This window comes from Phaethon aethereus, assembly GCF_964289735.1.
Source record: "Phaethon aethereus genome assembly, chromosome: 2".
Taxonomy (NCBI): domain Eukaryota; kingdom Metazoa; phylum Chordata; class Aves; order Phaethontiformes; family Phaethontidae; genus Phaethon; species Phaethon aethereus.
Genome location: NC_138582.1, coordinates 139362060 through 139384397, shown reverse-complemented (window position 1 = coordinate 139384397; position 22338 = coordinate 139362060). Strand labels below are relative to the sequence as shown.

The window sequence follows — 22338 nt, the reverse complement described above, 5'->3', positions numbered from 1 at the left end:
TTACAACACACCCATGGCGTGTTTTCCATGTGTGCTATTTTAAACAATAGTAGAGAAAAACCTGGCTATAAATTCACAGATCCCCAATTTGTTCAAAATTCATGAACAATGAGGGCTGTCTGACAGGCTCTGTTGGCTCTATTTTAGTCAGAAATGTCACGCACCATAATTAAATGTCTGTTTGGCTTTTATTGGAGATGGAAATGCTAGCTTTAGTTGTAAATTTAAACAACCTGTCACAGGGGGAGACGCCACATTTGTATAGTTTAGGAAAGTTTAGCAATTGTAATTGCTCCAGGAAAGACAAATAAACTAATGGAAACTGTTCTATTTCTTAATTGGCTTTGCACTGGAAAAAAATAAGCTAATGTGGTTATGGTATAGCTTTCATCTGGTTTGGACAGAATTCTTTGCTTTGGTAGATAAAGTTAGTGGACTAGTACCTTCCATTTCTGTTCACACAGAAATTAACTGAAGACTACGGTGATCACAGCGTCCAAGTTAAGAGAAGATGCCATTGACAAGTGGCAACAAAATAGCATCAGTCTTCCAGAAAAATGTTTAGTTCAATTCAGCACAGTTCACCCTGATGTTGTCCAAGTGGAAATATTTTGCCGTCACACTGGTATGCAGAGGCTATTATAGTTTAAGCAAATCCTGCAATTTTTCTACTCAGCTTCAGAAATTTTACAGTGCCCAGCTTCCAGTGGAAAATATTTGATCACTCATATGCTTGGATAGAAATTTGTCACCTGGAATAGAAATCAGGGTAAACCTGCCAGCATCCTTATGCAGACAGGCTCTGCAAATATATACTAGGCAAGATCTCTGCCAAATAACTTGTGTCTGGCCAATACCACCTTTCAAATAGTCTGTGAATACCAGTTGCCAATAAAGATTCATTATACCATGTATAGGTAAATATTATTTTAGCTTTTGCATCTACGATTTTAAGCTTACACAGTAGCAATTCATTTGCTCTCCACATATTACCTGTCTGCAAGTTTCTGTGCAGTAGCCAATCACAATATTCACACTTCTTACTAGCACCTAAACAATATTCTTCTTTTACTTAAAATAGATCACTGTCAGATGCAAACATTTCCATGTTTTTCACTAACACACAAAGTATGTACTATGGCTATTTTAAATAGTAATATCACATGCAAAACTTCACAGTAGATGTTATAATCATCTAAGTCTTTTCCTGCTGCACTGCTTTTCATGAAGCTAATCATTTCAGCTGTGTTCTATAATCTATTTAAATGTAAGTCAATGTATAATGTCTTCTACTTCTGAAAATGTATGCATATATTAAATTAATGCAAAAAATACTACTGTCTCTGTATTTCTCATGGTAAAAGTTCAGAGCCATTCCCTTAGATGCTCCTAAACAGTCCTAAACCATGTACTGGGTTACAGTCAAAAAAATAAAAACATCTTAGAAGGGAATGCGTGCCACCTTCACCATAAATGTTTACCTATACATCTTCATTCTCTCTTGTTTAGAAAAAGCCCGCCAACTCAGATTATCTCATTTCAGAATGCTATTTGCTTTTTCAAAATAGCACCAAACTTGCTGTTACGAAACTTCCCAAGCAGTTGTGTTGATTTAATTTTCACTTTAATTGTACCACTATTTTCACCTATTAGAAGAACTACATGAGAACAATGCAGTGAATATCTATTAACATTTGATTAAAATAGCTAGAAACATGTGATAGCAATAACATTTAGCAATAATTTTTTTTTTCCATAACATTTTCCCATTTAGCAACCTGACAAATCAGGTTGCTTTCTCTTCTACTGCCTTTCCTTCTATTACATACTTTCACACAACTTCATTGGTTTATTTTCCTCACCTCTTCCCATCATAAAGTCTTCCAGTGTCCTTATATCTCACTAACAGTTATTTGAAGCTCTCTCCTGCAATCTATCTTTATTTTTGCTCATATATTACCTCACATTTTCTATGGGATTTGGTCTTTCCTTCTTTCTGGAATTGGTTGTAAATACTAAGGTGTTTTTTTAGAAGATCCTTTTTCATATGAGAGACAATAAATGAAGTTTGGGCCAGATTGAAGACAGGTCTATATGTCCTTGTGTGCATCAGCCAGGACAGCTAATGGCAAAGATTTAACTCCTTTTTAGCACTCTGATATCTAATTGTTCTGGCTATTGATTTGTCACAAGCACTGTATACTGCATTCTCAACAATACTTCAATTTATTCCTGCTTTTGCAGAAGACATTAGTGGCTAAATAATTGCTATACCACAAATGAATCCTGAGTCAGTTCTCTCCGATAATAGTAAAGCCTGTTTGTAGTATTAGAGCACTCTACTGCAGCACGATCAGGGATCACATTTGGTCCCAGTTGCCAGAAAATATAATTTTCGTGTGCAAACAAACAAACAAACAGTCTCACCACCTTGAACTCAGCATGGATAAATCTATTCATCTGTTGTATATTTGGACATTTTTCTTTAAGTAAAAGATATTTCAATCATTCTATCTTTTACACAAAAGTTCTATTGTGTAGATCTTGTATAATTAAAGTTTATTTTATGCTATTATATACGGCTCAGTAGATTCACCAAGTTTTTATGCCTAAGTACAGCTCAAATACACCAAGTTTTTGTGCAAGATCTGTCCTTGTTTTGCTTTTGTAGTCCTCTAGATATTATTACCCCCAACATAAATTCTATCAGCTCTATGCAGAACCCACTCTCTTCTCCAAGTCTCGACCCCCTCACCCTGCCAACTAAATTGCAGCCTTCCCAATATTATTGTGTGTCTAATTGTCAGCTTATGTTAAATATAGTTTAAACCCTTTATCTCCTCTGTTTCCAAGTAATTTTTGCCTCCTTTTTGCCCTATAATTCTAGATATCATCATCACTGCTTACATATCATCTTCAATTCCCATCTCTCCTGAGATTCCCCATATCCACATGTGCAGATTCTTTCCTAACAACATACCTGACATAATTAGTCTTACTCATTCATGCATCTAGCATTCTCATCCAGGCCCTTGTCTTCTCATATGTCTGATACAGCAATTCTTTCTGCCAAAACCTTCATACCCCACTGATGTCCACCCAGAATGCTACTGAAATAAATGGGTGTCTTCGACTGTCCCTTTAGCTATGTCCTTCCTCTCTATGTATGTTTTCTTTGGCTCCCTTTTCAAAAGTAAACTAATTTTCAACATTTTAAGGATCTTTTCAGCATATCTCTCAGTTCCCTGAGCTAATTCTGTTAGTTCCCATTATCAACATGCTCAATTTCCATAGAAATATTTTGTGATTTCTCCTCCAATGGTACTGATGATTGTCCACATTCATCTGCTGCCTTTTATTTCATGTTTACACTGTACATGCCTGGGAGCAGGACTATCATTTTGTTCTGGAGCCTGACAGTACTTTGAACAACTGTGAGAATACCTGAGTGCCAATTAGTTTGCCTTCAGAGTTAATAAAGGAAATATTTACTCTTAAGCAGCACATTGCAAACAGTGATTATAGTGATTAAGTATTTTGTGCATATTTAATTAGTGCATTACAATACTGATTTGCTACTGTAGAGTGAATGGACAGCAAGGTGCTTCAGGACCTTCTTAATACAGCAAAGGTGAAAAACACCCAAATGTTAACAGTGAGATCCCTAACGCACTAAGTAAACAGTTGAAAAGTATTTTCCTGGATCAATGGGCTGAGGTCAACTGTATGAGGTTTAATAAGGCCAAGTGCTGGGTCCTGCACTTCGGCCACAACAACCCCATGCAACGCTACAGGCTTGGGGAGGAGTGGCTGGAGAGCTGCCCAGTGGAAAGGGACCTGGGGGTGCTGGTTGGCAGCCGGCTGAACATGAGCCGGCAGCGTGCCCAGGTGGCCAAGAAGGCCAACAGCATCGTGGCCTGTATCAGGAATAGTGTGGCCAGCAGGAGTAGGGAAGTGATTGTGCCCCTGTACTCGGCACTGGTGAGGCCGCACCTCGAATCCTGCATTCAGTTTTGGGCCCCTCACTACAAGAAGGATGTTGAGGTGCTGGAGCGTGTCCAGAGAAGGGCAACGAAGCTGGTGAGGGGTCTGGAGCACAAGTCTTACGAGGAGCGGCTGAGGGAACTGGGGTTGTTTAGTCTGGAGAAGAGGAGGCTGAGGGGAGACCTTATCGCTCTCTACAAATACCTGAAAGGGGCTTGTGGCGACGAGGGTGTTGGTCTTTTCTCCCAAGTAACTAGTGATAGGATGAGAGGAAATGGCCTCAAATTGCACCAGAAGAGGTTTAGATTGGATATTAGGAAAAATTTCTTTACCAAGAGAGTGGTCAAGCATTGGAACAGGCTGCCCAGGGAGGTGGTGGAGTCACCATCACTGGAGGTGTTCAAAAAACGTGTGGACGTGGCCTTTCAGGACATGGTTTAGTGGGCATGGTGTTGTTGGGTTGATGGCTGGACCTGATGATCTTAGAGGTCTTTTCCAACCTTAATGATTCTGTGATTCCTCTCTAAATATTTTGAATCAGAAATAATATCAATTTTCATATTTGGGAAGCATTTTTTTAAACCAGATTGGCCAGAAGAACATTTTAGAGCTGTTTTTCTTAACGTGTAGTAACACCTGTAAGGTGAATATAATTGTTTGCATTAACAGAAGGATTTATTTACATTGCTAACTCCACAGTTTTTCTAAATTATCTTAACAGTAAGAGAAAAACAAAACAGGAAAGCAAGTCACTAAACTACCCAATTTCATCTAATAACAAGGCAATATATTCTTCTGTTCAGCAACATACTTCAAAGTGCATATTCAACCAGAATTTTTCAATTTTTTAGCTCCCATTAAAATAAAACAACGAGGTGTTTCATGCATTTCATGTAATGCTAAGTGTTATTTTTAAGCTAAGCAGTATGAAAATGCTGGATGAGAATGAGCTCCAGAGAGTTGGCATTCCTTAAAAATTACTGTACATGAATAGTTACATATGCATAATTATATAATTACACTTGATGGCAGCAATAGCACATAGAGAAGACTATTAATAGCACGTAAAATCTGCAGAAATCTCATGAAGACGAATATCCTTTGAAAGTATGAAAAGGTGGCACTTGGTGCAGAATATATTTTAGTTTTACATTTCATCATGACAATTACCATGAAAGAAAGGATCAAAGTCAAATGGCACAGCTGGCAGCTTGAGAATAATTTAAGAGGTGTACTGGCAATAGCTTTTTGGTTTCAGTAAGATGGACTGCATTAACTGTAATAGGGAAACGATGGTGGAGAAAAGTCATACAGCATTCTTACCTGGCACTACTACATTAGTTGAACCTGCAGTTTTGATGACTTCATACTAATTTTAAGGGAGAAAACTTCTGCTAATAAATATGAACAATAACAATGTTTCCTCTGCAGTTTGGGACAAAACAACTCAACATCACTTTAGGCTTAAATCACTGATTCAGGAACTCATGAGCACTGGGGAAATGAGATTAGCATGTGCCTCTAGTAAATCCAACCATGGTCCTCAACCTTGTCCCCAAACTACAAAGAGATAATCTGTCTGCAAGGACATGACTAAATACTTTAGAAATCAGGGCAGCTGGGCTCGAAGGATGTAATAGAAGCTGTGCAGATAATACCATATAAACCCAAGGCTCTTCTCTCATTTCCCACTCTCCCTGTAAAGTTTGTATTTTACAGTATTGCAGGGATCACAGAAGCAACTTCTTATCATACAGTTCCTTTACAAAGGAAGTAATAAAAGGACTTGGGAAGAATGTACAGATCCTCTCTACTTTCTATGGTTACCATAACTCTCTCCTAGCACTCTTTGGACCAGCATTGCTCTGCGTGGACCGGAGAGGGTCTGTCATGCCTGCCTTCCCCCCCATGCCATTTCCTTCCACTCCACTTTTAACCTGGCTAATATTTGAATATGCATACTCTGTCCAACAAAGAATAATGCTGCATTTGATAATACACTTTACAGCCACCAATTTTCAAAAGTCTCTCCCTCAAAGATGACCGTACCTTGGACTGGAGGCAAAAGCGTGACATGTCTTAGCTGAGTTTTCCTTTAAACAGCTAGGCATTCAGCAGAAGACCTACCTTTATTTGTTTTACAAGGTATTAAGCATAGCTTCACTTTCTCAGCAGTTAAGCTAACAACATGGTTCCCTATCAACCACAATTTTTGAAAGAGGATTTGTATTCTAAAGACTCTGTCTAATCCAAGAGGCAAACATTTGTCCACACACAAACAGTTGTGAAAATCAGAATATTCACTGCCAAATGTATTATGGGTTCTCTGAAATTACCGGCCAAATATATGCCCAAATATGCACAGCCTAGCACATGCAGATTTTACAGTTGCAATATGCTTTTCTGTAGAGTTTAATAGTACGGATTACTGCATATTACAAAGCAAAATAAAGTCATGAAGACCACATAATTTGATCTACACAAAGATCAAAATAAAACAGAAGAGGATGTAAAGTAGTTGCTTGGGCAGATTTTATGTGGACTGTCCAGGAAAAATGGACCAGTTTTGGTTGCATGCTGCTTTCACAGCTATTATTTTTGTTAGTTTTGCAATCTGATGCTTTTGATTTTTATTTGATGCTAATAAGTTCTGAAAGCCACAGAGTTTACAAAGCCAAAAAAATAAACCTGGATCCACTAAAGATCCTGTTTTCCTTTCTTAACTCTCCACTAGCCAGCAGTGGAGCTGTCAATTTTACATCACTAGAAGGAGCAGATTTGATTCATCCAGTCAACTGAGACTTTTTATAAGAATTTGGCAGAAATCAGTAAATACTTTGAAGGTGATAAATAGTTCAATAAGGTACTCAAAAACATTGAGTTAGGATGGCATCAATTTATATAAAAATTAAGGCTATAAAAATATATTTGTTCTATTGCTGTTCTTAATCAGAGTAACACTGTATAAATTGACATTACAGTGGGAAATAAAGTTATATAAGAATATACCATGCTATTATTTAAATTTGTTTTTTATTCTTTGATATAGTTCACTGATAGCTATGCACCGCATATACCCATAAAAGAGTTGGATTTTTTTTTCCCCGCATAGATGAACCCAGCTCTCTTTCAAGCTATGAAAGGATTTTCTAAGATCTTTATGAAGCCTCCACTGAGAATTTCTTCTAAAATTCTAAAGTCTAAAATTATCTATTTCATGTGAACTACCTTTGAGTAATGTAGAATGACAGAAAAAATCAGGGTGTGAAAAAGCTGATCTAAATGTCAGGCCTGAATATTCTACCAATACCAAGGCCTGTGTTAAAAATTTACAGTGTTTGCTTTTTTAATATCCAGTTTCCCATTGTTAATGAAAACCTTCTTATTTCCAACAGCAAGGTCCTCATATAGCTACTCAGATGAAACACTCACTCATCTCTGTCTACTCTTGGAAGTAGAGATTGGACAATTTTATAAAAAAAAAAAATATTTCTTGAAGTGTGTCCTTTCAAGATTAATGAACTTAGAAAAAGTTGTGGACTTTTGATTTTATTTTAAATGGAGAAGTTTGAATGAGAAGTTTTTGTTTCAGGCAATACTTTCTTCTGGCATTTGACTAATCTTATTTTGTAATGGTGCAGGGAAAAAACCAACAAGTTTTTGGGTTTGGGTTTTTCTTGGTAAGTTTTATTTTATTTTGATTTGGTTAGTGAGACAGAAAATGAAGTTTTCCTACAGCTCGCTCTATCACTTGAGTCAATGCGGCAGGGCATGTTGAGCAATGCCAGTCTGAGCATTGCTGTGAGTCACACAGAGCAGAGCTGTGAGTCTTTACTGACCAATTCAAACATTCAGCACATTGATAGGACAAAATGTTTTCACTACTGTGTAGTTACCAACAGAAGGCCACAATGGTATGGACAAGTCTGTCTGGAGCATAACAGATTTGATCATAAATCTTAACCTAGGATGCAAATACACAATTGCTAAAACTGGTTAAAATTGTTTGTTTTTGAAATTCCCCATGAGTAATATTTATTTTTATGCTTTTTATTTTTCAAGTTTTTAAATTAATTCCTCTGTGTTAGTCCTGATATTAATCCTCTTCATTTCCTTTTCTTATCTTTTCCTTTTTCATACATGGAAAGAAAAAAGCAAAAGTAATAAAAGGGACAAGAGGGAGAAAGGAAAAGTTAAAAATTGGACCCTTTTATTTAGAAAAGTCTTAAATATTTTTCAGCACTTTTTATTCTAAAAACATATAAAAGCATATGCCATTTTTGTCAGCCAACTGCATATTCTAGACTTCTATCCAGGGGGCATAGCAAATTCTAGCTAATTATACCTTAGTTTTTAAAATTGATAAAGATCTTCTCAGTTATTGATATCTTGGTAACAAATTTTTTTGGTCCAATTTACAAGTCTGACAGTTAATTCCTGCTTTTTACATGTTTTATGGTCTGGGGATGTATTTTAATAAGGCCCAGACAATCCCAGAAGCTAATTACCATCTATAGACATAGTATGGAGGATACATTTGGAATGGACTCAATTTAACCCAAAACCTTCATTAAAAGCAAAGATGAACCAAGATGATATTGGAATTAAATTCCTGAATGCATCTCATACTGTGCTGGAACGTACTCAGCTGAAGACAACACAGAACTTAAAAATATGCATACTTAAAACCCCCTGTTTCCTAAATAAGGCAACAGTTTAACAGGCTTCACTTGAAAGTCAGGAATAAGAAATTACAAGGAATTTAACTAGGATGATGGCAGCTCTATTCACTGCTTACACAGTGCACAGAAGTGAGGTAGGCCCTTTATACATGCAAAAAAGGCAGGTATCTGCCCTAAGATGTTATAATCTAACTAGACTGTTCACAGACAAAGGAAAATGGAGATAGGTATGGAGACATGCATATATAAAACAGTGCAATTAATTGCCAGAGTTTGTTTCTTAACATCCACTTTTAACTGTTTCCTCGTATCTGACCGTTCCTTGAAGTCAACTTACATGAAGCCAACAAGAAGAGAAATAAATATATCTAGAGATTTACAGTCATATGCAGCTGTTCAATGAATTCAGGTAATAGCTAAGGACAAAAGACAGCATCCCTTTCTCCATAAAATCTAAAATGTTCAAACTAAAACCAGGCATTTTCAACTATGTATTAGCTTCCAATCAGCAAAATAAACAACTTATTCCAGGCATTTCATGGGCTCCACATGAAGATAAACCGAACTAATTCTGTCAGGACAGATGTGATCACTCCCAGACTCCATAGGGGGTTGCTGAGTTATTTTGCCTTAGTTTCAAGCGATAACTAGAGCTTTACATGTACTTTTTTTCCCATAACACCTATTTCCGACTTTTAAAAATACAAAGTGTTTTGTGTGTTCTGCATTTGGGAATCAGTTGTTAAACATAGCATTTGCTAATCTTCTTTCATCAGGCAATTTTTATTTGGCATTGGCAAGAGAAGGAAATTTTAAAACATTCTCTTTGCCTTGCGTAATACCCAAATATAAAAATAAATATAGCATTGTTTCTTTCTCTATATTCACTGCCTCTAAACATCATAGAAAACAGAACTCATACAAAGAAATGATATATCAAGACTTACAAAAAAATAACCCACAGCATAGATGATGATTTGATTTTATCTTATTGATCCATTGTGCACTTTAGACAAGAGGCACTAGATTAGAATTTAGCATGCAATTTCCCAGATGTTATGAACTAGTTTTCAGTCTCTGGTTGTTTCAGGTGCTGCTAGTAGAAAAAGACAGGCTCAATTTTTACTGTGCTTTTCCTTTTTGTTCCTAAGAAGCTTCTCAAAAAATAGACTGTGCAAAAGATTATTTTTTTAAATCATAAATTCTAATAAAATATATTATAGAATATTTTGAGTTAGTTTCTGTTTTCCTAAATACAGGTATTGATTTGGCTTTCTAATGGCCTATGTTACAGACCAATCCTGTGGGTCCTACACAGCCACTCTATCCCAGAAATGCTAATTTTTCACAGCTGCCGTGTTCTGCTCACTGTTACAGAAGTGGGAATGGACATTTATGGGAAGAAGAATCTTGTACCTCCATCTCCCTTGCAAGATGTATTAATTGGGTAACCCCGGACCGCATGACTTATTTTACATTTGGGTTTTCTCGACTTAAATCTTGTGAGGCAAAAATATCCGAAATACTTGAAATACTAGGCTGGTTCTTTGTGGTCACCTTGTATCCGCCAAACCCTGATTTACTGCACATCAGAAATAGCTAGCTTAATTAAAGCTGTCATCTGCTAAAAGCTAATTCAATCCCTCTGCCTGTCACGTTGAGGATAAAATTCAAAGTAAGCCATCTGCCTTCAGCGTCTTGGGAACACAGGCACACCTCTCCTCTCTTTAAGGTTAGGACAATTCACACCTGCCAATTGCAATAGTTTTGGTGGCAGACTATCTGATTTTGGAAGTCTACTAATTTTGCATTATCTGGTTGTCCTAACAAACACTTAGATGCAGGTGAGCTTGATGGGCTGAAGACAGCTCCACCGCAGCGCACACGGGCACCGGCTGCGCACGGTGGGGATGGAAGTCTCGCTGCTCCAGAGCGCTCAGCACAGCTGGGGGGCACAGCCTGATGGATACAGAAGGGGTCTTCTGCTTCTCCTCACGCCCTGTGTGTGGGAGGGAGAACTCAGCCAGTGAGCCAGTGTCTTTCATTCAGGATGTATCAATCACATCGTAGTGCGATTTGACTCGTGGAGATTGCAATGCGCTTTACGCTACGCTGCGCTTTACGCGACGCTTTAAATCAGCGTGGAACGTAAAATGTGTAAGAGTGCAAGCTGATCGGTGAGCGCTGGTTCTGTCAAGCATAGGGAACACGAGTCTGCTCCGACTGCCTTCGCATCTCCCCCACAGAACCCAAACGGCGCGAGGTCTGTCTGTACGTCTTTGTCTCGCTCTAGTTTATGCCAGCCCTGCCTCTGTTGTAATTCAGAGGTGCCTCTGTGCTTGCACAGATGACTAATACTGCAAACAAGGCATTCTCTGAGCATTCCTTCACTGGAAGTACTTTTTAAAACTCTTTAAAAGGAGAAAAAAAAAGAACAACCCAACTGTTAAAAATTACTCTACAGATTAGTTTTCCTAACAGTACCACGTCTGCAGAAGAAATCCAGGTATGAAAAAATATATGCATTCGTGCATAAACAAAAAAAAGTCAGTTAATACTCTAGTACTGGAACTGAAACTACACAAACAGAAATATCTCCCCATGTGGAGTATTTCAGTTGTCACCAGGGATTAATATCAGTGAAGCAATTCACTGGTATCGAGATTTCTATTATTATCCATGTGTTATTATGATTTAGAAAAGAATGCAGTTTGATGGGGTTTGTAGCATTACTGGCTTTTAGGAAAATTATGCTTTGACTTATGAACCAAACCGGCCTGCAATGCAAATCAGGAACAACGTGTGTGAAATGGCACAGTTTCATTTTTAGAAAGACACCCTCAGATGGATAATTGAACATTAATAATTTCATTTGGCACGGCTGCTATCTTTAAAATGCAAACATTGCATACAGATACAAGCCAATCACTAACTACTTTGGGCTAAGAAGGGTCAGAAAATAAACTTTACAACTATCAATGTGAGTGTTGAGAGAATAAAACACCAACTTTCAGACAGTATTTGTGAATATGTATTTTCTATCTTCAGAGTACCACCTTTGCTTCATCTTTGACTGCATGCTTCTGATTTCTATTAAGTATGACTACCTCCTTGTCTTGTCAAGCAATTAAAGTGACAAAAGTAATAGCAGATGCCTCTTTCATAGCTAAAACTACAGCAAGCAGACCATAGCTTGCATTTTATTACAACCACTCTATACAGCTTAATAATTGCAAGGTAATTGAAAAGATCCTGATAATAAACCACTAGTTTACTTTTTTTCAGACAAAATAAATATATAACCCAATTCAGGCTTCATTTTAACGACACTTTAGATGGTTTCCAACTTGTCTTGATTTTTTTTTTTGTATTTTATGATAGTAAATAAACCCTGGAAAATTCCTTCCCCCATTTTACCACCTGAAACTGCAGCTGTTGGCTGACATTATCAAAGCCTCGCAATTCCGAACTCACGTGCAAATCTCATCAAGTGCAGACACTTCTAATTGATTCCAGAAGTTTTTCTTCTGCTAAGATCAGCGCGCAGAAGAAGAATAATGAGCAGCTTTTAAGCAGAGGGGGGAGGGTGTTGAGCTCGGGGAGTGGAGATTTTAAAAGCTCCAGCTTGGCTGCTCTGCCAGAAATGCGGAGCAATTTTACGGTCAATTGGCCGGAGCATCTGGAACTATACATCATAGTCTTTAGTTGATGGTGGTGAAGCCGACTCTCAAACTGGCTAAGTCTAAAATCAGTAATGACTCTGCTGTCACACCTAAGTGGAAACTAACTTAATCTACTGCCAGATTTTACTGTGACTTTTTCTAAGGGACATTATTCCCCTTAGGGCAGTTGTCAAGAATATTATAAGCCCAGTCCTTGGGATAGACTGCATGGTATAGCAGACTTTTCTGAATGAAGCTAACATAGAAAATACAGATTACAACTTGTGTTTGTTTAATTCCATGTGTGTTGACAAGGCTTTTTATCATAAGGCAGTAGAGTTTCCTTCCATCTCCAGCTTCATTTCTAAAATACATTTCAAATACACCAGCCAATCTAGTTAGGGCACAGAGACTGCATAAATGCTGAGGTCATAAATCATAGCACAGGGCATGGAGCTTTCACCTTAATAGAAACCAAATATGGGATATGCTGCTCTTTGAAATGTGGCACAGATGATCATAACAAGGGACCAAGGAAAAATGCTGCAGAGCAGAAAAGTATCATTGATGTGGAAATAAGTTCTTATGAGTAAATGTTTGTTTTAAGTCAGTACTCATAAGTCAGTATTCCAACACTGGTAAATTGCACTAAGAAACAAGTGAGGTAACAGCAAGTCTTTGTACGATGAAAGGAGAAATAAGTAGCGTGGTAATATATCACATTAAGAGGGACTGCTGTAGAATGCAGAATACAGTGCAAATCAGTTCTTTAATAAAAAGATATTATATATTTTTATCCAGACAAATTAGCTGACACACTTGTAAGAAATGCCAGAATTGCATCAAAGATCAGAGAAGCAGTCCATTTGGTACAGAATACCGTCTCCAAAAGTTTTTGGAACAGCTGCATCTACTAAGTTTAGATACTCTGGAGTAAATAAACAATTTGACCACAATGAAGTACATTTCTGCCTTCACTAGTTACGGGCTGAATTATACCCTGCAGCACAAGATTTTATGTATCTTCTAAAGTTGGTTATATTTCTAATGTACCACATGCCCACATAAAACAAGTTATTCATTGAAAGTATCACACAAGTATGCAACCTTTCTTTTTCTCTCTTTTCCCCAATGAAAGTTGTCCCAGATTTTTATCCTTGCTATTGGTAAATTAATACATGCCTGCCAATGCTTTCATAGCCAGGCAGCCCAGGAAGTTGCAGTGCAGGAGTCTGGGTGAAGAGATTTACTCTCAAATACAATGCCCTCGCTGAGACAAAGGTGAAAGATAAACAAGCACATCAAGACAGACCTCTGTATTTCCTCCTCCACCTTCCTCACTCCTAGCTCCTTAGTTTAAGAGTCTTTCTCAGTACTGAGCTGCAGCCACTATGAGAGTTGGTGAAAATATTTAAGTCAAGAGTTCCAACAACATGTCAATGGCTCTCATTTCTACTTGCTCCTCATTAGTACTACTGTCAAATAACAGCCAGTGCTTGACCAAAATCAGCTCATGGAATATGCTGGCCGATGCCAAACCAGAGCAGTTGGATGGAAACACTTTGAAGAGGTGCACCATCATCACAGATTTATTTTTACATATCGTGCCTGCTGAACTGTCACATAACTGAACACACAAGCAATGTTTTCTGCTGCCTCCAGGTGGTTAGGAGGCTCCAGACCCAGCCTGACAGAAAATGATTTGGCTTTAGTAATACACATGATCATCACATTACACAGGCATGAAGTAATCAGCCTAAAGAAAACTAACTAGTATAGAATGTGGCAGCACAGATCCTCAAGCAGAAACATAATTAGCTCCTCACTTTCCTGTCTACAACCAGTCAAATATGGTAACTCTGCCCTTATCATCGAGGTTTTCGGTGACCTCCACACAGGAAACGATTCTCTTAAGATCTAAAAATGTCCTCAAACACCGCATTTTTTTTCTTCCAAAAAAAAAAGCAGAGCCTGCTTCTTTTACCTAACTATCCATATTGAAATACATACAACACAAGGAAGAGAAAATGCATGCTTTCTTGCTCCACAGCAAATCACATCAACTCACTTATCTGAAGAAAAATCTTTGGCTGTATAAGGCTGACCCAGTTAGATGGGCAGCAAGGGTAAGAGGCTGGAGCCAGAGGACAGGACTGCTCCTCCTGCTGGAATTGCAATCTTTAGCTGCTTTTTTCACACCCACCTGAGCTAATTTAATGTCAAAATGTGAAAGGCTTGCTCCTTGTTTCCTCCTCTTTTCTTTCACCATTGCCCTAGTTTTCTCCATTTCTTCTGTATTTCCTTCTAGTTTTCACCTGGAAAGCCTTCCTCCCATGCAGTAGTTCTGATAATTGTCAGACCTCCTTATGAGCCAAACGCAACCATTTGCAGTCTAAATCACCTATTTTTAGTAGTTAGAGTACCCTGCAAATAGTACTGCAAGGATATTTACTTCTGAAATCTTATCTACTCGTAAAATATTCATAAGAAATTTGAACATGTGAAACATAGTCACAATAAAAACAACAGGTACAGACAGGAGTCACATACTTTTTCACTAATTATTCAACATTATGTATGGCAAAATCACTCTTGCACTTATCTGGTGCAATGTGTACCATTGACTTAAGAATGTTGAGACAGAATTATTTGTTAAATTCTAAACACATTGAATAGTGCCATCATGCCTCTTACTTAGGGATGAAAAAAATAAACTGCAAGTGCCCTGAAACACTTAATTTATAGACCACAAAAAATAAGTAAAAAGAAATACTTTTACATGATATTGTGCATTCATTCCTATTGCTCGTAAATACTGGATTACTAAAGAATTGTTTATTTCATAACATAAAATCATGCAGATGTACTAAGTACGTTATTTAGGTATAGTACAGATTATGAGTACTGAAAAGATTACATTAAAAAGATCAAAGTCAATTAAATCTAGCTGTTAAAGAGTAAATAACTGGTTTAATTTACATCTCAAAAATTGAGTGGATTAAGTGGATTTGAAGGAGAAACAGAGCAAAGGAAGTTGAAAAGCAAACAGATAAAAATTACTAGGTCATATGTAGCAGAAATTTTAAAAAAATGCTTATGAGATAGGTCTGTGTTTATGAGCCTCACAAGATTTTTGAAGTATATCTACACTATACTGGGAAGGCTAGATAACCTGCTTGAATGCTGGAAAAAAACAATTTTTAGGACAAACTTTAGACCCAATTTCTGAGAAAACCTTTTATTTATTTATTTATTTGTTATGCTTTCTGGTATCTGCTGGTTCAAAATGATCACATCTATAATGACCGAAAACATTAATATTTGAAGACTTTTCAACACAAATTGACAAATCTCTGGCATTTTGTCTTTATTTAGAATTTTTTGCTCATAAATACCCTTATAACAACGTTACCACTCATAAGAACATTCCAACCATTAACCCAGACATTGCATAATGCATTGAGAGCACAAGAGTAAAACCTATGATGGTGGATCATTTATATCAAAATGGGGGACCCTTTGAAGTTCATCACAAATAGCACAAATGCTACTAATAACACAAACTTTCTGATTTATGATAAAATGTAAGTCTCTAGTATTGATCTATTGGCATTATTCAGAAGCATTATCTATTCCAGTCTCATTGGGAGCACCTAGTCTTTCAGTATTTTCAAAGAAATAAAAATGTAAGCAAAGTGCTCTTGTTTCTTGTTAAATGGACTTAATGTTCAATGGACTGCCTAGTCACTGTCAAAAAAAGGACCAAGACCAGACTAACAGAGTATAATGTAAAGGACAAAAAGAAAATCACTAGACAGAAGAAAGCATAGGAAAGTACGGTAGGAAAGAACTAGCAATGGCAAAGACGTTAATATTTTAATGACAGACACATGTAAAGAACAGAATAAGAACCATTTCATTTTGTTTTCTTCTTCATGTAGGAAGCCATATAGTTCACTACAAACAACAGAAATCAGAAATGACAGTCTGATAACTTTACTTCTATTTGCTTCTTAGTAGGAGACGCTTTTACACGTTACACATATACCTCAGCAAGGAAAGTACATGATTTTTTTTTTCATTTGGAGTATATATTTTGACATATGATTCTCCCCAAATTCAGTGAGAAAACCCAAGTATCTCAAGTCTGAGAACTATATCTCAAGGTCTATAGAATCAATTGCCGTATTTTAGAATACTTCAAATCTATCTATTGTATTAGACTACTTAGTAAATAATAAAAACATTTTACAAATTATATTTAAGCAAGTAAAATCCTTAAAATATCTGTTGAGGTCTGGCAGACTCTTACCAAAGGAATTCAAGAACTGTTTGATTTATACACCGAAGTTTTGACTCTGTAACAATACGGAAAAAAAAACCAAACCCATTCTTGATTAGTGGCATTTATCTAGCTTTAAGTATTGTCCAATATTTTTTGTTTCCTATCCCAGGTTAAAAGACAAAAAGACAAAAGTCCAAAAAGACCCACAGCAGCATGAGATATTTTTGCATTCTTGATCTCTTGGAAAAGCAGGAGAATCAGCACCACTACCGGAAACCTCCAATTATGAAAGTTGCTGTAAGTTTTGAAGATGTTTCAAGTCAAAGGAACCATTCTGAACTCCACCAGTGACAGGTTTGAGTTGTGATCCCCACTGTTTTATTTCATTTTTTCTGGTTTTATGCCAAAAGGTAACTTTCTGATATTTCTACTAGTCTAGCAAACTGTTCATAAGCTTGCTGATAACTGTCTTTGCTGGTAACCAGCACACAGTAGCTGGGGAATGTTATTCAGATCAGAAACATATTAATAATTCAGTGTTATTTAATTCAGATCATATTAAAAGAGTTATGATGAAATATCAACTGTACTGAAAAAAAAAGGTAGATTAAAAAGCAGAAGTCACAAACAGGAGAAAAATAAGTCTTAAGAACTCAGAAATTAACACATTTAATCAGACCAAAGGCCTATTTAGTCCAGTATGCTATTTTTGTCAACGGCTAAAAGTCTGGTTTTGAGGCACAGTGTAAGTACAGAACAAAATATTTGATATTTTAGACTCTTCCAGCCTCCAAGCATTTTCAGATTTTCCCCATGAAAGGTAAGTTAATCAATTCAAATTAAGCAACACATTTCTGTTACTCCCTTCAAAACATATGGCCACTAATATATTATTTTTGCAAGAACTGGTAAATAGACACTTTCCTGACTTTTTTTCAGTGTAAATTGGCATCTCTATAGCAAAACACAATAATTTTCTTACAAGTTAATCATAAAAAGTGAGAACAAAAGAGATAAGAAAAAAAAATCAGTACTCTACTAAAATAGTATAATAAAAAAACAGGAAACAAAATATAAAATTGTAGTGTTACTGGTTTTTCTAGAGAGATAAAAAATCTAGGGTTATTACCATAGACATTTCAAAATAAATGTCTTACCTCATATGCATAACCCAAGGAAGAAATCTGACTCCTTAAGTAGCCAAGTTTGTACACACCTACAAAGACCAAGCAGCGGATGATTTCCATAATTCCCGCTTTGGGCCTAGATATCGGAAAAAAAATAGATTAATGTCTAATCATTTCTTCTTTGCTAATTTCAGTGAAAAAGAGAATGAAGAAATAGTCTGTGATGCCCTGCACTTAAATCAAGTCATCTTTCTTAAACTGATATTCAAGTTTGTATAGTATACATCTTACATGGATTTATAACATTGAATTTACCGGGGGTGAGAATACACATACACACACACTATTTCTGTAAATATTTACTAATTCACATTATTAACTCCCTAAGTCATACACATCTCTGGCATATTGACAGATTTTCACATATCCTGAATTAAACTATTCAGTCCATACAAGTGAAAGTTATTCCTTTCTGAAAACATAATGAACAGCAGGTGCAAAGCAGGACTGGCATCTCAATCTCAAATGAAACTTGAAGAGTCTCAGGACAGCCTGTAGGTCTCACCGGCCTGCCAGTGTCCCAAAATCAGAGATGTGGATCCAACAAGTGCAAGCATAGAGGGTGACATGAGTAGCCCATCCTGTAACTTTTCTGCAAGAGACAATACAGATATCGCCACTAATTGCTATGGAATGCTCCTGGGTTTAGGTGCTGGCTATTCATGTGTTATTCTCTAGTCAACAGACAGAAATGTATGTGTCCAAGAGTATCTATATTTCTTTATCACTATCGTTTCTGACACACCTGAGATTCCCATATAATGATAAAAAAAGCATAATGAGAGAAGGAAAAAAGACCACATTTTTTATCTTGCCTGTTCTCCAGAAGTAGTCCGAAATTGGTCAGGGACAGAATGATAAAGCCAATTCTCAGAAGAATCGTTCCCTGTGATAACATCTGTTAAAAAGTAGACAACTCAATTAGAGTAATTTTCTGAAGAGAAATGAGCTTTAACAGAACAGTAGCTTCAATTTCCTCACTCAGTGATGTTAGTGTCTGCTTTTAAAGTAATTTGTTACTTTAAATTTTACAAAAAAAATCTGCTCTGAATAGCACACATGTGGAATAAAACCTTTATAGTTGTTTTCTGAATGTTGTATTTCCAAAATAGTGTTATAGTCCCTTCTGCACTATGTGTTTTCCTGAAGTTACTTGATGATCTTAAGCCTTTACCCAAGAAAGAACAAACTTATTTCTAGACAAAAATCCCAGCAGCGCTGTCCTTTTTCTTCATCTTATATTACCAGGTCTTTACAATTGTCGTCTATGAATCCAAATGGGTACCAAAACCAATACATTGGTGAGAATAAGAATACACATGACATGATAATATAACCATATTTAAGAAGAAACAAAATTAATGTTGTCCTTTCATGACAACTCAACACTTGGTTCCCAATTCAGCAAAACTCTTCAACTCATAACATTAACTTCAATCAGACTTCAAACACTTTTAAACATTAACAAGTGTGTTAGTACTCGGATGAATAGAGCATGAAGATGTATGCCTCTAAAATTTACATCAAAATGATATAAACAAAACTCAGAAAAACAGAAATTATTTTCATTGTGAAGTTTGAATTTTTTCTTTTCTTTTATTAAATGTTTTTTTGTATTCTACGCAGCTGCCTTTGAAAATCAAATATTTAATCAGTTTTCTTCTTCCCTCCCTAACTTCCTTTCAAATATTAGTTTTGAAAAGCCTTTGTTTTTTCATTTAAAAAACAACAAAAACCCAAAACAAAAGTAGTGAATCTTGCTGAGTTATAGGAATCCTTTCTGGCTTCAATAGCAATAAGGTTTATGAACAACATCTTGCACTTCAAGATTGCAGGCATTGGAAAAATAAAAATCTATGGATGTCTGCCCTGATTTCAATAAATTCCACTTGGTGACATGCCCACCTTCCTGCAGTGGTGGCCCCTACCCCTCAAAGAGATCTGAGGTAAGTATCTGTGAGCGTGGGAGGCCACAGGAGGATATTCTCAAGTTTTACAGCTGTGTGAACTTACAGTGCCCATGTTTGCAAAACGCATCAAATCACACACTCAAGCTAGGTAGGCTTCTGTTGTTTTACTGAAGAATCACAAGCACCTACTTAGACATGCTTAACAAACAGTTACTGAACAAAGAAAAGTCAATCCCAGCAATGAGTGAGCTAAACAGCAGCCTCACCAGTTTACAAGCCAGAACACAATTCTCACAAACGACACCTGTCAAGCCACTCTGTTGCACAGATTTATACCAGGATAGATCCAACTCATTACTGCATTGCTACCTTTCTAATCTTTATGACAAACTTAAAAAACCTCAGACTGATGATTACCACCATCATCTACTTATATATACTTATCCTTGAGAAAGGATATTCTTTACACTTTTCTTACACTCTTACCCTGGGCATCTGCTATCAGCCACCACAGGAGACAGGATATTGGGCTAGATATTGAACTCTGGGGGGACTCAGTGTAGGAGTTACGTGTTGAGACTCTCACTTAAGTCAAGAAAGCAAAAAATGTTCTAATGGGCTTATAATCCTTTATCAAGGTTTGTATCAGGTGGGATACCTTTGCAAATTCCAGATACAAGTTTTAAAATTGAGGGCACTCTTTTTGAAAACTTCAGTTTCTAGAATCTGAAAATCCCACAGCTATCCTAAGTTTAAAAGACTTTCCATTGTTAACATGAAGCAATTTATTTTGAAGTGACAAAATTTTTGGATAGAGCTTTCTTATAAAAACCAGGCACAGACTCTATTTTAGTTTAATAAAATGAGTAGTTCTTAAATGGCTCATCTAGTCATGGTAAGTTCAACTCCCACTTCAGCTTCCTGTAGAAATTGGGTCATACAAAAATTCAAGATGTGAGCAAAGAAAAACATGATTTGGCACAGGAATAAGGGAATTCACCCATAAATTTCTTAGAAATGCTTTGATATGTTTTTCAGTGATTGTTACTTGTCAAATAAAGGAGTTTGCCAGGGAAATAGGACTGGAATTCAAGACATTCCTGCTTAGAGACCGTCCTGACTTTTAAGTTGGAGAATTACACCTTTTTTTAAACCTAGTCCTTCTGGACAGGTGGGTCTGATTTTGCTTTATGTTTCTAACGCAATGCACTAACTTCTACAGACTGCTTTAAAAATGTTCCCACAGTGGTAGGGCACTATTCTAAGAAAAAAAAAAAAACAAAACACTAAAGTATTATATCCCTCTTAGGCAGGAAGGAGAACTGAACATGAAATCCAAATTTCAAGCAAGTCATGTAATTGCTACATTACAATATATGGCTAAAATCACACTTCATGGAAAACAAATGAAGCTGCAATGGTTTTGAGAGAACAAATGCTAATATTTGTCTTTGGGAAGGATCCAGCAGTACCTGCTATGAATGAATAAGGGTGTCTCCAATTTCTAGTTTAAAAGAGCTGCATGATTTCACCCTTTTCTGTCCTCCCAGTGTTTCCGAGCTGACTAGCATTAGACAACCAGTCATGAAGTCCTAGAAAATTTGGTTTCCTTGTGATTCCAGTTTCAGAAAACTGATGTGCTTATTCATTCTATCTTCCTTTAAGTACCTTTACTGAAGTGCCTAAAAACTTGTTATTAAGCTAAGCTTTCTCTGTAATCAGTGGAGAGAGAGCAGTTTCTGAATGATTCTATTTCTTGCCATTAGCTAGGCTGCAAGGGTAGAGGCTAAATTTGGTCCTTACACTAAGAGTGGGATTTGAGTGGGTGATGGAAACACTCCTCCAAAGCAGGTACTTTTGGGTCATATTTTTAGTGGTTTCTCTCATAACTTCTATCAAAATTCTTTTGTTTTGCTTAAAGATAAATTTTAATTGCCATTTCTGGAAGACTAGGAAAAAAATTAGAAACTCTTTTAAAGGTAACATATTTTCAGGAAACAGTAACATTTTTTATTGTTGTTGTTCTATTATATTGTTATTGATGGACCTTGAAATAATTGTAAACTTGATTAGAGACACTGTAATATTGTAATTCAGGCTGCAGCTTTCTCTCCACAAAGAAAGAAAGGATTGAATACAAGAATTTGGAGTGTGACCCTGCAAACTTCTCTTAAACATTTTTTCTAAGATGTGCAAAATTGGAGCCTGGAGTTATCATTTGACTCTGCACATTTATCTAACCACAGAAGAATACAGCATAGATTAAGAACTTGAAAGGAAATTAATAAATTGCAGTTCAGTTTTAAACATGGATTTCCAGAAAAAAATGAGAATAGAAATACATTTTAATGTATATTAGTAAATCAGAAGAAAGAACTGAAGCAACCTTATCATTTAGGAAAATCAAACGCAAACATAAACAAGCCTTTATCTTTAAACGATTAAAAAATGGTTAACCGCTATATGCAGTTCTTTGATATAATAACTACCTGAGCCAGGCATGATCTTATTTTACAGACTCTGGTTTTCAGGCCAATTTCCTTTTCTATTCAGATGCTTTCCTACTTGAACCATAACATTTTGAACACTAGCTGTTTGTAAAACTTCTTATGGTCCAATACCATCTGT

The 22338-nt window shown here is 36.5% G+C and overlaps 1 protein-coding gene across 1 annotated transcript in view; it reads right to left on the bottom strand.

Moving 5' to 3' along the window:
- The window catches only part of AGMO (alkylglycerol monooxygenase), a gene marked incomplete at its 3' end in the record, with an annotated part of 197475 nt that overhangs the window by 65354 nt on the left and 109783 nt on the right, over nt 1-22338 (bottom strand). Inside the window, exons 11-12 of the mRNA XM_081996664.1 lie at nt 18616-18698; nt 17771-17876 (exon numbers count right to left, since the gene is read on the bottom strand). Coding sequence (XP_081852790.1) covers nt 17771-17876; nt 18616-18698 — 189 coding nt within the window. The remainder of the gene's footprint in view (nt 1-17770; nt 17877-18615; nt 18699-22338) is intronic.